Below are 15,775 nucleotides of genomic sequence, written 5' to 3'. Positions count from 1 at the left end.
ACTAGGATGGTGATAGTGACTATGAAATGCTCAGGGAGATTAGAGAGGCTATTCAAATAAAAACTCAATAGTAATGGGGGGATTTCAATTATCCCCATATTGACTGGGTACATGTCACCTCAGGACAGGATGCCGAGAGAAAGTTTCTTGACACCTTAAATGACTGCTTCTTGGAGCATCTGGTCCTAGAACCCACCAGAGGAGAGGCAATTCTTGATTTAGTCCTAAGTCAGAGGTGGGCAAACTACAGCCCGTGGGCCACATCCCGCCTGCGGGACCCTCCTGCCCGACCCGTGAGCTGTTCCCCCTCCTCCGCAGCCTCAGCTCACTGCACCGCCAGCGTAGTGCTCCAGGCGGTGGGGCTGCGAGCTCCTGCTGGGCAGCGCAGCTGCAGAACTGCAGCCTGACCCAGTGCTCTGTGCACTGCGGTGGCATGGCTGGCTCCAGCTGGGTGGCACGGCTGCCTATCCTGGTGCTCTGGGCGGCGCGGCTGTAGCACCGCCAGCCATCGGCGCTCCAGGCAGCGCGGTAAGGGGACAGGGAGCAGGGGGGGGTTGGATAGAGAACAGGGGAGTTGGGGGTGGTGGTCAGGGGGCAGGGGTGTGGATAGGGATCAGGATGGTCAGAGGGCGAGGAATAGGGGGGTTGAATGGGTGTAGAGTCCTGGGGGGGCAGTCAGGAAGGGGGGGGTTGGATGGGGTGGTGGGGGCAGTCAGGGTCAGGGGTTCTGGGGGCGGTCAGGGAGAAGGGATGGTTGGATGTGGCAGGCGTCCCGGGGGGGGGCAATCAGGAATGAGAGGAGGGGTTGGATGGGGCTGCGGGGGGCAGTCAGGGACGGAGGGTCTCGGGGTGGTCAGGGGACAGAGAGGGGTGGATGGGGCAGGTGTCCCAGGGGACTGTCAGGGGAAAGGGAACAGGGGGATTGGATGGGGCATGGGTCCTGGGCGGGGCTGTCAGGCAGTAGCGTAGCTGGGGGGGGAGCGGGCAGCGGCCGCTCCCCCATCGAGCACAAGTGGCGCCTTTTTAATTTTACTCACCCGGGAGCGGGGGAAAAAAAGGCGCCACCCGCTGCAGCACTTTTACTGATGGGGCAGCGACCTTCACTTGCTCCGGGTGTCTTCGGCGGCACTGAAGCTTCATCGCCGAAATGCCGCCGAAGACCTGCGGAGTGAGTGAAGGTCCCGCTGCTGAGGTGCTGCTGAAGACCCGGAGCGCTGCCCCATCAGTAAAAGCGCCGCAGCGGGTGGCACCTTTTTTTCCCCGCTCCCCCTCTTCCCTCCACCTGGCTACGCCACTGCCGTCAGGGGGCGAGAAGGGGGGGGGGTCGGATGGCGTCGGGGGCCGGGCCACACCTGGGTGTTTGGGGAGGCACAGCCTCCCCTAATCAGCCCTCCATACAATTTTGGAAACCCGCTGTGGCTCTCAGGCCAAAAAGTTTGCCCGCCCCGTCCTAAGTGGAGCACAGGATCTGGTCCAAGAGGTGAATATAGCTGGATTGCTTGGTAATAGTGACCATAATATAATTAAATTTAATATCCATGTGGCAGTAAAAACACCACAGTGGCCCAACACTGTAGAATTTAATTTCAGAAAGGGGAACTACACAATAATGAGGTGGTTAGTTAAACAGAAATTAAAGGATACACTGCCAAAAGTGAAATCTCTGCAAGCTGCGTGGAAACTTTTTAAAGACACCAGAATATCCTATGCAGCGAAGACTGATGCCAAGAATTGTTTGCTTCTCTGCAATAGCATTGTCTTCCTTGTGTGCTCCTTTAACACCTTGATCATCCAGTGGCAGGCTCTACATGGCATCTACTAAACTAGGCACTTGGATACTGTGGTGATAGGGGCTGTGTTAGAACCTACCAAAATAGAAATGCAAGATTTATTTTTCTTCCCTCTCCTATGACCCTGTACACACACTAGTGAGTGTGTGCATTGGCATTGGGCTCTGAGGCCTACATTTAGTAAAGCATATTGGACAAGATTGCTGTGAATAATTTTCTGTTCTGAAAACTTTACTCTTACGACCATTGTATTGAGTTCTTTTATTACCAGAAATTTATTTCTGAGATTTCAGACCATATGTTGGCATGTCTGTGAGTGTTTGATATATGTAATGATTTATTATGATATATTAATAAATGCAGATTGACAGTGGGAAAACCTATGTCTAGTATAATTTAATTACATTATATCTTCAAACAAATCTACTAAAAAGGTTTGCAATGTTCTGTGCATGGGTTATACTTCTTTATAGCATAGAAACAAGGTGCTGAAAATATGGAGTGGGTATTCAAATATCCTGAAGTAATCCTGGACTTGTGTCCTTGGTCAGTGTACTTGTTCACTGCACAGTTCAAGAATTCAAGGAAGTGTGAATATGAGCTCACTGAATTCCAGGGCAGCAAGAAGTTTGCATAACTTTTTCAGATTCACAAAGATAAAATAGTAGAGTCCTTCACCTTAAGATGATATTGTTGACTTGCCATTTACAGTAGGTGTCAAAATGTTTTGCTCAAACAGGTTAAAATTTCATGAACTAATGCTAGTGACTTCTTGTTCAACTATCATAGTAGCTTCCATCATGTGGTATATTGAGCTGTAAGGCATGAAAATAATACTTCGTATTTAATTGATAAAGTACCTTCAGGCCCTTAAACTCAGTTTTAATCTAGATGAGTAGGTGTTGACCATCTGCAGTTCTGGAAATGATAGGGAGAAGAATCTGTGCTCTTTTGTCCGAGGATCCTGGTCTCATGTGATAGCGTGAACACTGGTTCACTTCTCTGGGACAGTCTGCATGAAATTCCCAAACAGTCTATACTAGATTTTTTTTCTTAGTGCAGCTCTTGCAAATGTAGCAATGATGAGTGTGCTTGAATTTAGCCACTTGCATGGAAAAAGTCTAGACAGCACAGGCTGAGATTTTCGATTCAAGAGTAAGATTCAGCTCCCATTGAAAGTTCTCTTCGTGCTTTGTAAAATCTTGCCCTCAGAGGTTAAAATGCTAGTAGTTGGTTTACACTAGTGGTCCCACTGGAGATAGCAACATTGGAACCTGTTATGAGAAAGGAGTCTCAGATTAACACCCAAGTCATGGGTCTGTTTTAACTTAATACGAGATTTATTAAGAATAGAGTGGTGATCCAGTTGAAATAACATAAACATTATGCAAAATGTATCTGGCCTGAAATTCTGCAAAAGCTCCTAGGTAGGTTTACCTTAGATGTGGATAAAGTGAATAAAAATAAATCTTTTAATTCTTGGGTGCCTCTTTCTCTCTTCTTACCCTTTCATCTGGCCTGCTAGGTACAGCTTTTCATTTCACTTGTCTTGTGTCCTCTTTTTTTCTCTGGGCCTGACTCTTACAGCACTGTTGTACCTTTCAGATTTCTTCTGAGGGCCTGCCTACACTGGCAGAGTTGCCGCGCTGGGAGTTACAGCGCTGCTCAGAGAGCGCTGAAGGGAAACTGTTGTTGTGTGCACACTGTTAGCTGCTTGCGCAATAGCGTGTTCACACTTGCGGCACTTGCAGTGGTATTCGGAGTGGTGCACTCTGGGCAGCTATCCCACCGAGCACCTCTTTCTCTTCTGCTGCTAAGAGTTGTGGGAAGGCGGAGGGAGTTGCGGGGCATCCTGGGTCCTGTGCCAATGCCTTGTGATGCATTGCTTCTCATCCCAGCAATTCCTGTGCTTCCGTCCTCATTTGGCGCCATTTTTCAACAGTTTCTGTATTGCGCACCCTGCCTTTTCGGGCTGCAGGAATGGATCCCACACTGTTGACCAGTATGCTGCTTGCTCTGACCAACACATCACGAGTGGCAGTGGAGTTATTCCTTAAACTACAAAGGCAAGAGGAGTGCGACATTGATCTCGTCACGCGTAGTAGCTACGACACAAGATTGCTTGTGGCATTCATGGAGGTGCTGACAACAGTGGAATGCTGCTTTTGGGCTCGGGAAACAAGCACTGAGTGGTAGGATCACATCTGGGATGACAATCAGTGGCTGCAGAACTTTCGGATGAGGAAAGCCATATTCATGGGACTGTGTGAGAGCTTGTCCCAGCCCTGCAGCGTGAGGACACGAGAATGAAAGCTGCCCTGCTATTCGAGAAGCGTGTAGCGATTGCACTGTGGAAGCTGGCTACTCCAGACTGCTACCAATTGGTCGCTAACCAGTTCGCAGTGGAAAAGTTGACAGTTGGATTCGTGTTGATGGAAATCTACTGGACCATTAATCGCATCCTGTTCTGAAAGACGTGACTCTGGACAACGTGCGTGACATTGTGGATGGCTTTGCACAAATAGGCTTTCCTAACTGCGGAGGAGTGATAGATGGCATGCATATTCCAATTCTGGCACCAGCCCACCTAGCCTCTGAGTACAGTAATCACAAGGGTATTTCTCAATGGTTCTCCAGGCGCTTGTGGATCGCGTGGGCGTTTCACGGACATTAACGCAGGCTGGTCCGGAAAGGTTCATGACGCATGCATCTTTCGGAACACTGGCCTGTTCAGGAAGCTGCAAGCCTGGACTTTCTTCCCAGCCCAGAAGATCACAGTAGGGGAACTTTTGTGACACCGGCTGCAGGGGAGGGAGGGCACAGAGCTGGTCGGTTTGAAGAGCTAGTATTGCCTGGAGTGTGTCTACTTGGCACTCCGTAATCTTTAAGAGCCGCTCCGTGGCTTCATTCTGGCATGTTGCGTTCTCCTTTCGGTCCCTCTTCTCACTGTCCTACCACTACTTCGATTCCTGTTTCTCGGTGGCGGAGTGCATCATAACTTCACGCAGAAAATCCTCCTTAGTTCTTCATGGCCGCTTTCTAATTTGGTGCAGCCCTTCAGCCACCAATAACAGAGGGAGGCTGGGCTCCCACAGTCATCTCTGTGAAGTTTCAATGCAATGTTTTACAGAAGCAGTATTGTTTGCAACACAGAGAACGCTGATTCAGTGCTTTAAAACACAGCCAGTACTCTCACACCTGTCACTAACTGACTGACCCCAGGCAAGCACACATGAGCCACAAGACCCCCAAAATGGTGAGTAGCCACAGGGGACAGGTAAGTCACTCTTCCTGGACCCTGCTGTACACTGGACACGTGGCTCTTGGGACGAGCCAGCACTGTATGGGGGGCCTGATAATCATTCCTGTCCCCACACTTGCCACAGGATGTGATCATTATGAAAGATATCTCGCTGCTGAGGATGAGCAGGGAATCAATGGAGGCTCTTCTCCAAGTCTGCAGCTTCTGCCCTATGCGGCTCGCCTGTGTGGAGCAGTGTCCCCCTCCCACCCCCGTGATGGCAGAGTGGCGCGGGAAAGTTACCGTTAATGGAACAAGAAACAAAGCAGCTCTGCCGAAGATTGCCCAGTATCTCCACGAGAGTTTCCTGGAGATCTCTGAGGGAGATTCCCGTGAAGCGAGGGAGTCAATCAGCAGCCTGTTCCGCCCCTCAGACTAGGCATGCAGTGGGAGACAAGCCTGCTTTCTGCAACCCTCCTGTCCCCAACAACTCGCTTCAGAAATTCCCAAAATCAGATCCTCTTACCAGGGGCCTCCTCTCCTGTTTGTGCTTCGCCAACATCCAACAGCTGTGACTGGCTAGCCTCCTCCAGAGTAAAAATGAGCTCCTGGCTGCATGCATCTCTGGCCTCCGAGGCATCCTATGCCTCTGGGTCCCCCCCTCCACATCCTTGTCCAAGATTTCCTCCTCCTGGCTCAGTCCACTTTCGACTGGCATCAGAGCCACCAAAGTATCCACAGTGGTCTTCGCAGTGGAGGTGGGGTTGCTGCCGAGTATCACGTCCAGCTCTTTGTACAACTGGCAGCTCATGGGTGCAGCACTGGGGCAGTGGTTTGCCTTCTGTGCCTTGTGGTAGGCATTCCACAGCTCCTTCACTTTGACCTTGCACTGCAGTGTGTCCCGGTCATGGCCCCTTTCTGTCATGCATCATGAAATCTGTCCGTAGGTATCATAATTCCCACAGTTGGAGCACAGCTGGGACTGGACAGCTTCCCCTTCCCAAATGCTGATGAGGTCCAGCAGCTTGGCATTGCTCCAAGTGGGGGATCGCCTGGTGCATGGAGCAGGCATGGCCACCTGGAAAGATGTGCTGCGATCACTGCACATGTCACCAACCAAACAGGAAGGGGATTTCGAAATTCCAAAGGAATTTACGGGGTGGGGATGACAGTTGGTCACTTGAGGGCAGGGCAGTAGAGTTCAAACCGATGACCAGAGAGGCGAGAACAGGCATTGTGGGACACCACCTGGAGGCCAATCTCAGCGCTGTAATTGACCACAGTGTCTACATTGGCACTGCAATGCAGTAGCTCCGGCACAGAAAGCTGTACGCCTCTCATCGGGGTGGTTTTTTTTAAAGTGCTACAACTGCGCTGTTTCTGTGCACTAAGTGGCTTGGCAGTGTGTACACCTCAGGAGTTACAGCGCAGAAAGCTGCTTTACTGCGCAGAAACTTGCCAGTGTAGACAGGACCTAAGTTTAGAGTTCTGTTCCTGGCTCTCACAAACGTGGTGACTTAGGTTAAGTCACTCTCAGAGCTTTAGTTTTCCCGTGTGTATAATGGTTCAAATGTTGACTTTAGTGGAAGCAGACTTAAGCCACCACAAACACTTGTGAAATTGCCATAAAATTCTTGTCCTGGCAGAATGTGCGTCTCAAAATAAAGGGCATCCCACCTGCAGAATGGTTCTACAGGCAAGACTAGATTGTCATTCATCTGAAGTGGGTCCATCAATAAATAATATTCATGACAAATCACTTGCAAAAAGGTTTTATGAAAGTCTCAGTTCTTCACATGAGTTAATTCTGCTCCATTCTCAGATCACTGGTCACAGGAGCAATCAGGCAGTTCCATATGCTGCAGTTCCAACCACTGAAAGACTCTATACTCCAACTCTACAGCTGGAGGAAACTGCTGTGGAACTTCTCTCATCCCTTCCAAGCTCCTTGTGCTTGGCATGTGTATGTACAAGAAGCGTTTGCTGCAAAGTCTTCAAAGAGCTGCCTGAGCGCACTCCTACTTATTTTAGTACAATATTTGAGCAAACTGTCCTGTACTCTTTCCTGCCTTTACTAGGAAATCCATTTTCATCTTTGCAGATTACTAAGGCACATGTGCATGCATAAGTTTCGATCAGAATTGTTTCATTCTATTATTCTGTCTGCCTTCAGAAAAGATTAACAGTCCAGTCCCTGAATTGATTCCATGGAACTCGGTGGAAACCAAATTCCCCAATGCGGATTCATTTTTCTTCAGAAACTGTTCACTTAGTCCTTTATGTCCCACTCTCTTTTTTTTATATTCTGGAATACTGCCATAATACAAAACACAGAAGGAAAGCCTACATTTTAGATGACTAAAGGGAGATTTGTGCCTTAAGTTTGGGAATTTCTTTGGAAAAGAATGTAGTCCATTGAAGAAAAGCCAAGAAAAACATCGGCATGTCCATTAATTTTACTTTAATTCTGTATCGCATCAATTAGTTTGAAAGCCAAGGACAGAATGCAGGAAGGTCAGCAAAGTCTATTCTTAAAGGAAGCAAGTTAATTTTCTGTTTCTGTTACTATTATCTTTACTGTCAGCTGTATTGGCAATGTGTTTTTGTTTCCCAGAAATGTGTACTTCTGGTAAGGATTTGTAATTAGGGGGAACTTTTGGAAGCTTTTTGTCTGTGCATCCTGCAATGCTAGGATATGTATTATGATACGTACATCTTTTCGCTGGAGCTTGGAGTGTTCTCTTCCTTTTGCTGCTAATTAATTCCTTTATTTTCAAAAACATGCAACTCCGCTTACATAAAAAAGAGAGCATTTGTTTCATTCCCTCCTGCCCATCACCAGGCCTCAAATCTCTCTTTATTGGCCTCAAGGGCCTGACCCTACACAGTGCCTGTGATTCCCTTTGGCTGAATTGGGAGTTATGGATGCTCAGTACTGCTCAGGATCAAACACTATATGAATCTTCTTTATCCTTTAGATTTTTCACTACCACCCTATTCAATCACTTTCCCCAGCAATCTTTTCCACTTTCAGTTGGCTGTCTCGATGGTGACACCTAAACCTTAGGGGAAAGAAAAAAATCTCCAATAACTTTCACAGGTTTCATAAGTCACTGTAGAACAGATTTCCCATACAGCATTTGATACCTGTCCTTCAACAGTTTCATGGCCTCATGGCATCTTCCTGTAATCAGAAAAAGCTTTCCCCAAAGTTTGTGTGTATATTTTCACTGTTCCTCATTATCTGCTTATGGCAGACACAATTTTAGTTAGTTGAGTAACTAAACATTTAAAAAATGTAAGCTTTGTACCCTAATATAGAGATTTCAAGGGCAGAAGGGACCATTGTGATAATCTAGTCTGACCTCCAGCAGAAAATATGCCAGGGAGTTGCAACTTGTATAGTTTCCTTTGTTTTCCAAGTCTTTTCCAAACACTTACTCTGAAGTAAATTGTCATGGAGAGAGATTTGGAACTCTACATTTGATCTTTTTTTTCCTTAATGGAGCATCATTGAACTGCTACATTTGAACAAAACTTGAGTTTTGTGCCTCAATTATCTAAGCAAATAAATGTTTTTGTTTCAGAAATCGAATCATTAGGTACACATGCTAACTCATTGGGACATGCAGGAATTAATCAGCAAGTTCAAATACAGTAACTCCCCGCTTAATATTATAGCTATGTTTCTGAAAAATGTGACTTTAAGCGAAACGATGTTAAGTGAATCCAATTTCCCCATAAGAATTAATGTGAATTGGGGGGGGGGTTAGGTTCCAGGGAGAGAGATACATACACACACACACACACACACACTATAAGTTGTAAACAAACAATTGAATACTGGTACACAGTGATGATGATTGTGAAGCTTGGTTGAGGTGGTGAAGTCAGAGGGTGGGATATTTCCCAGGGAATGCCTTACTGCTAAATGATGAACTAGCAATCGGCTGAGCCCTCAAGGGTTAACACATTGTTAATGTAGCCTCATACTCTACAAGGCAGCATGAATGGAGGAAGGGGAGACAGTATGGCAGACAGAGACACACTGTGTGTGTGAGAGAGAGATGTGCATTGCCCCTTTAAGTACTCTGACCCCACTCTAAGTACACTGCCTTTTTAAATAGATCAGCAAGCTGAGACAGCAGCTTCTGCCAGCACGCTCCCTCCGTCCTGATCCCTGTCATGTCCCCACTCTGCTCTTTGGAAATGGGGTGAGTGGGGTGCAGGAGAAGGGGGGGAGGGGGACACCCTGACATTAGCCCCTCTCTTCCCCCCCCCACCCCTGCAGAGCAAGCAAGAGGCTCCGGCTCCAAGGCAGAGGGCAGGAGCAGCACATGGTAGCGGGGGGGGGGGGACGGACAGCTGAACTGCTGGCAATTGATAGCCTGCTGGGCAGCTGCTGCACAGGGAGCTTAGGGGAACGGGGAGCTGATAGGGGGCTGCCAGTCCACCCTGATTCCAAGCCCCCACCAGCTAGCTCCAAGGGGTTGCTCTTCCTGCAAGCAGTGGACAAATCAGGCGGCTGCCAAATGACATTATAATGGAGCATTGCGCAACTTTGAACGAGCATGTTCTCTAATTGATCAGCAACATAACCACGAAACGACAACCGGGATGACTTTAAGTGAGGAGTTACTGTATTAAAACATAGCAGAAAGGAAGGGGGATTAGACGTCAACCAAAATATTTTATGTGCAAGTTACTTTTTAGTGGAACCAGATGTGTGTGTTTGTGTCATATTGACAAGTCATCAGTGCACGTGTTTAAAGGTCTTGTGACAAGCTGAGAAAATGAAATTCATAAACCTGTTCCCTCATAGCAGGATACACATTCACAAAGTGTAATATAAATTTATCATAAATGTTTTACTAGGTGTACTGTATTCACTCCTTTCTCTCTCTGACGTATTACCTAGCACTCCCTACAGATGACTGTGTTGAATGCATCAAAAACATCTGTATAAGTTAGTCCTCTCTAGTCAACTGTTTGTTAAATTATTAATGGCTCTTTTGAGGATGGTCCCTGTTTAGTACGGACGGACCAGCTCCCATTGACTTAAGTGGTTCAGGATCAGATCCTAATGTTGGTGTAATAACTTCATCCATGCTGCTTATCAGAATTGGTCTACCTTTTCTGTCAATTATGGTATGCAGGCAAATAACTGAACCTTCTACATGTAAAATCTCTGTATGCACTTCAGGATATCTTCATTAATGTAGTGTTTGAGAAGGCTACAGTGAGAGTCTGTCTAGGTAGGTGGAATAAAAGCCATTAATAGAGAAGAGCTTAGCTCTTTTCACAACTTGGACATTCGTATACTGCAAGAGTGGCTGCTTCATTTCTACCCTAGGAATGGCTTCATTTTAGAGAGTGCAGGAATATGCCTTTGGGCATACACACTTATGCTGTTGTTTAAGAGTAGTTTAAAAGTAGAAGATCTGTTTCTGAAAACTCTTGAAAATGAATCTAGTCTATGCCAGTAAAGATCACTTATACTTAAAGCCAGTGTCAGTACTGGCACATTCAGAGAAGACTCAGGCAAAAATTTGCTTTAATTTAACAAACTGATAAGATACTGAGTTCTAGTGAATGTATATTGTATAACTGATAAGCTAAAGCTTGCATTGTCCTATGGAGATTTAAGAATATAGCTGCTGTATGGCTCATTTAAAACAACTGTATTCCAGTCTGATAATGAAGAACCTTTTAACTCTCACGTGAATTTGCTTTAGGAGACTGGAGGCAGCTTTTATCAAAAGACAAAAGAACTTTCTGTTTCAAAATTACTTCATGTATTTTGTAACTTTATAGCTAAAAAAGAAACCTATAAAATGGGATTTTTTTTCCTGACTAATGACATTTAATTACAGTATGTGACTCTTCTAGTAGCACATTTTATAGTTCACTGAAGAATAGGCAAGAGCCAATGAGTCTACTCTTTTTGTGTAACAGATTATATTTAATAAAATATGCTTTTAATACTCTGCATATATATGCATGTTTCTTTCGTTCGTTGTTTTAGTGTCTCACTGACTTAGAAATGGAAGCAAACTGTTTTGAGAAATGATTTAGGATTGTCTCGTTTTATTTGAACTTCTAGTATGCCTCTGCTAAAATGTTGTTTTGTAACTTTGCCCAGCAGGGAGACTCTTGCACCTGCTTGTAGCAACAGTACATAAGGGACAACACTGTTTCCTCCAAGGCATAAACACACTGTTGTCATAGTACTGAGCTATGTCAGAACTCCAGCCATTGCCATAGTAAAACAGATGGGTTCATATGATATAGTTGTATAAATGACCAAATCTTGATCTCATTGACTTCGGTGGGAAAACGCCCACTCATTCTGGTGAGGTCTGGAGATGGCCCATGCTGCGTTTCTTACTGTTTCAGTGCTGCTAACTGAAAGGAAACCATCAACTAGTTTGAAGGCCAAACTTAAGTTTTTGCATTTTTTTTATTTTTTCATTTTTATTTTTACAAAATAAACAAATGCCCAATGATCAGGTAACTCAACTATTTGTATATGCACAGCTGTGAGTTGGGTATGCGTATCAATACAGCTGAGGCATTTTGTTCCCAAAAGTGCATGTGCAGTTTTTTCATGCATACTTGAAAAAATATGGGTCTTGTGTGCTAAGTTGAGTTTGCACAGAAGTAGTTAAAATATCTTTCTATGTACAAAATAATATGAACAAATGTGATCTGAAGGCACTGAGACACAGTAAACATGAAATCCTGTGATGCAGCATTGACCTCCTAGAACTACTGAAATATTCCATTTGTCTTTGAGATCTTTGAAGTTGAAGTTCTGGGCCTATAGTAGACTGGAAAGTGATGTCATTGTCTAAACATAGGTTTTCAGCATTGGGCATGTCTAACTAAGGGCTTTTCTACACTTGAAACACTACAGCAGCACAGCTGCAGCATTGCTCTAGTGCTTCAGTGCGGACACTACTGAGGCGTTTTCCGGTTGGTGTAGGTAATCCACCTCCCTGAGAGGCGGTAGCTATGACAACCGAAGAACTCTTCTATCAATGTAGTGCTGTCTACATCGGGTTAGGCTTGTACAGCTATGTCTTTGGTGTGGATTTTTCAGAAAATCCCCTGAGAAACATAGCTATGCTGATGTAAGCTCCTAGTGTTAGAGCGGCCCGTAGGCTAATATCAGAGTCCCCCAGGTAGCCCTATGTTAGTTAGTAGCGCTTCTGTTTATCTGAACACCTAGTTATCCAAAAGTTTTGCATGTCCCAAAGGCTGTTTAGATAAACAGGAGTCTACTGTATTTCATTTAGTTCTGGTCACTGCACTATGAAAAAGATATTGATAAATTGGAGGGTGTTAGAAAAAGAACAACTAAAATGACTGGGGGTCTAACAGGATTGAGTTGTGAGGATGAGTCTGTTTAAAAGAGCTTAAATATAGCTTGGTTAAATTTCAGGGTTGAGCGGGACACATAGCTATACATAGTCAAATGGTGTAAATGCCCAGTGGAGCAGAAGATTGTTTGGTATACAGAGATATTACTAGAACTAATAAAATGAAATTAGGAAAAAAATTGTCTTGAAAACCTCCCTGACGGTGACCTGTGCTTGGCTGTGGAATTGGATCCTAAGGCAGCATTCCCCAATTTTTACTAAGGCGACCCACCCAACTGCATTTTTTTTTTTAAACCCACACAGTGTCCAAACTTGGCAGGGAGAAGGGGAAGAGGGAATCATAGGTCAGTGTCATCCTCTGCCAACTCCTCCTTGCCCCACTTATGGGGCATTGACCACCTGCAGCAGCATTTCTGCCTTGGCACCACAACCTAATCCTGGCCTAGTGCGGAGGGAAGGGATGTTTGGAGAGTGATCCCACCCACCCTCAGTGGCAGCTCCTGTCCCAAGGGATTGTGCCTAGCTCTCTGCTCCAGGCGTTGTGATCTGGTACATAGAGTCACCACACCACTCAGGTTTGGCCTGGCCTCTGTCATGATGGAGGGGTGGCTGGGCCAAATTTGGGTGAGTGGTATTGCGACCTGGCAGATGGTGTCCCCGTGCTACTCTGGTTTGGCCTGGCCACTCGTGCTATGAGATCCTGTGTGCCTGGTTGGAATGCCTGGAGCAGGGATCTGTCCCAGACCTGTGGGGACAGGAGCTACTGTTGTGGGATGAATGGGGGGTGGGCTTACTCTCCACCTCCAACCTCACACCTTCCCAGGTCTCCCTTCCATCCTAGATCTGCCACCCATTTAGAACCTTCCTGGGACCCGTGGTTTGGGAAATACTGTCCTAAGATGAGAATTGAAATCCTGTCCCTTTGGACTTTTAAAAGTATTCTGGACAAAATACTAGTAAATGGATTGTAGGGAACTATTTTGGATTAGCAGGGAAATGGACTGGTTGGATTATGTGCTTAGGTCTTTCTCGTCTAATTTTTATGGTTGTTCAGTATAATAAGGCCACTTACTGTACTGCAACCATGCTGTTCACAGGTGTGTTCAGTCTTCTGTTTTCAAACTTTTCCAGCATTGAGGAGAAAAAGAATGTGTCTGTGCAGAAGGGACGGGGTGGGTGTTGGGGGGTAAACTTTGCCCATCTTCCTCCTTATGAGCAAAAATTAACAGAGGCTAATTATTAAACATGAATACAGGTTAAACAAAGCTTGTTCCAGAGAAGCTGCTAAACACTGAAAAGATCACTTTGTAAAACCCTCAACCCACACGTTCTAAAATAACACATTGTCCACTTATACAGCCAAAAATGTAGATAGTTTTGACCTTTAGGGGGTTGACATACAGTTGCAAAGAAACACTGGTTAAGAAATTACATCTGTTTATTTACTTCTGCCAGCGAATTGAGACAATTTGAATGCCAGCTGTATGCACAGTGATGTTTTGTGGTTTTTAAAATGGGTGAATGGAGCGGAATGCTTTCTCCCCCCCCCCCCCCCCCCCCGGCAGCTTAGTCTAAATTGCACAGGACAGTCCTAACATAATCTACATACAAACCTATTCCAGCATAAAACATCCACTGAAGGACAAGTATACATGGAATTGAATTTTACACGTGCACACAGTACTTGAAGTTATCTTTGAAAGTCCTCATAAAAGAAATCTATACTAAGGAGTTTGAGCATGGTGAGGAAGGTTGGCAAGCAAAGAAAGGCCTGAGGGCAGTACTGCGGAAGATAAGTGGAGAAAATAAAAGATGTGGTTAGGCTAGAGACTTGGGAGAAGTTTATAGGCAGAGAGAGAAAGATATACTAGGAGGAGATACTGAGCAAGAGATGTTAACATAAGAGAATGAGGAGTTTGAATCTTGATGCAAAAGATTTAAGTAAGTACGTAAGTGTGTGGAGGGATATGAAGAAAAGAAGTGAATTATTACCTTGTGCCTATGGTTTGGAGAACCACATCTTGTCATTGGCTTTCTTATAACTCACCCATTACATACTTCTCTCAGATTTAAAAAAAAAAAATGCAATCCCCTCCCAATAACCACTAGTGCTTTTGGTGGTAAGAATTTGGTGGCCTCGTATTTCAATGTTTCAATGTGGGCTGTGCTTGATATGAGGATAGAGTTGGGATCTCTGTGACCACGTTCTGCAGCAGTGTGTGTCTGGTTCAATGCAAGAAATATTCATGATATCTATGTAAGAATTTTCTGTTTTATCAGAAAGATTCCTTCCTACAAGAATTTTAGGATACTCTAAATAGATAAAGTGGAGGTTGTAAAAGACTTGATATGTCAGGTCTCTCTCTTGTGGTTTTTTTTTTCTATGCAAAAGGCTTCCGTGTAGCTCAATTTAACATTTTTTGATCAAAACTGCTTTTCAGTGGAAAATTGGATTTTCAGTAAAACTAAATTTTCCACTGAATGTGTATACTTTCCACAGAAAACTTCAACTTTTTTAAATAAAAAGTTGGTTCTTCAAAAAAAAATTTTTTTTTCATTTGTGTTGAAATTTTTCATAAGGGTAGAAACAGTAACATTTTCTGACCAGCTCTACTTTTGTGATTTCCCATTTGGAATGTCCACTTCTAGTTCTATGTTTCTTTTTGGAGTAATTTTATGCTCTTTATTTACTTTTTATCAGGGTCTTTTAAAGTAACTGCTGCGTCTGTGTCCAGCATTTCAGTCTTGTACAAACATACATCTATAGAAAACGTGTACTATTTGCTGCATAGCAGAGGGTGTCAATGATTTTAAAGAGATGATTTGTTTTGTTTTTGATTTCAGAACTGGCAAATTTGTGTGGAAGATGAAGTTTATTCCTGCTTGAGAACTGTCATCCTAAATAGTAAATGGTAAAAGAATGTGGGATAATCCAAGTCTCCGATGTCTCCTAGCAATAGCTTTCTTACATTTGCTGAGCTTAATATATAGTCAGGAGACAGGTAAGTGTAGTTTGATACTGTTTGCTAGATTGCTTGCACTTAGGATATGTGTCTACTCTATAAACGTGCTGCATTTATTATGTACTTAGGGTCAAATAATGTTGCCCGTGTAGGCATGAAGAGTAGAAATGCTGGATCTAATGCTCCAATTTCCTGCATCTTGTGTAGCCTCTAACACCAGTGCAAAGTTGGGTGCTCCTACCCCACAATGGTGGCAATTTAAATTCACTGGTGTAAATGACTCCACAGTATGCTGGGCAACAGAGACTCAGGCCCACTGCTGTTCTGCTGTGTGTAGAGCCTGCACACGGAGGTTCCACAGCTCCACACATCATAGAGCAGTGTTGTCTAGGCTGGATT

At 44.7% G+C, this 15,775-nt stretch overlaps 1 protein-coding gene across 4 annotated transcripts in view; it reads left to right on the top strand.

The window, feature by feature from the left end:
- LIFR (LIF receptor subunit alpha) overlaps nucleotides 1-15,775 on the top strand; it is a 93,261-nt gene that overhangs the window by 16,605 nt on the left and 60,881 nt on the right. For all 4 annotated transcript variants that reach the window (XR_004646255.1, XM_034774533.1, XM_034774535.1 and 1 more), the window contains exon 2: nucleotides 15,258-15,415. Coding sequence is in view for 3 of the 4 variants with exons in the window: in XM_034774533.1 (XP_034630424.1) it covers nucleotides 15,334-15,415 (82 nt within the window). In the remaining variant the exon portion in view is untranslated. The remainder of the gene's footprint in view (nucleotides 1-15,257; nucleotides 15,416-15,775) is intronic.

Source organism: Trachemys scripta, chromosome 6, assembly GCF_013100865.1.
Source record: "Trachemys scripta elegans isolate TJP31775 chromosome 6, CAS_Tse_1.0, whole genome shotgun sequence".
In the NCBI taxonomy this organism is placed as follows: domain Eukaryota; kingdom Metazoa; phylum Chordata; order Testudines; family Emydidae; genus Trachemys; species Trachemys scripta.
This window is presented reverse-complemented; position numbering and strand designations above follow the sequence as displayed.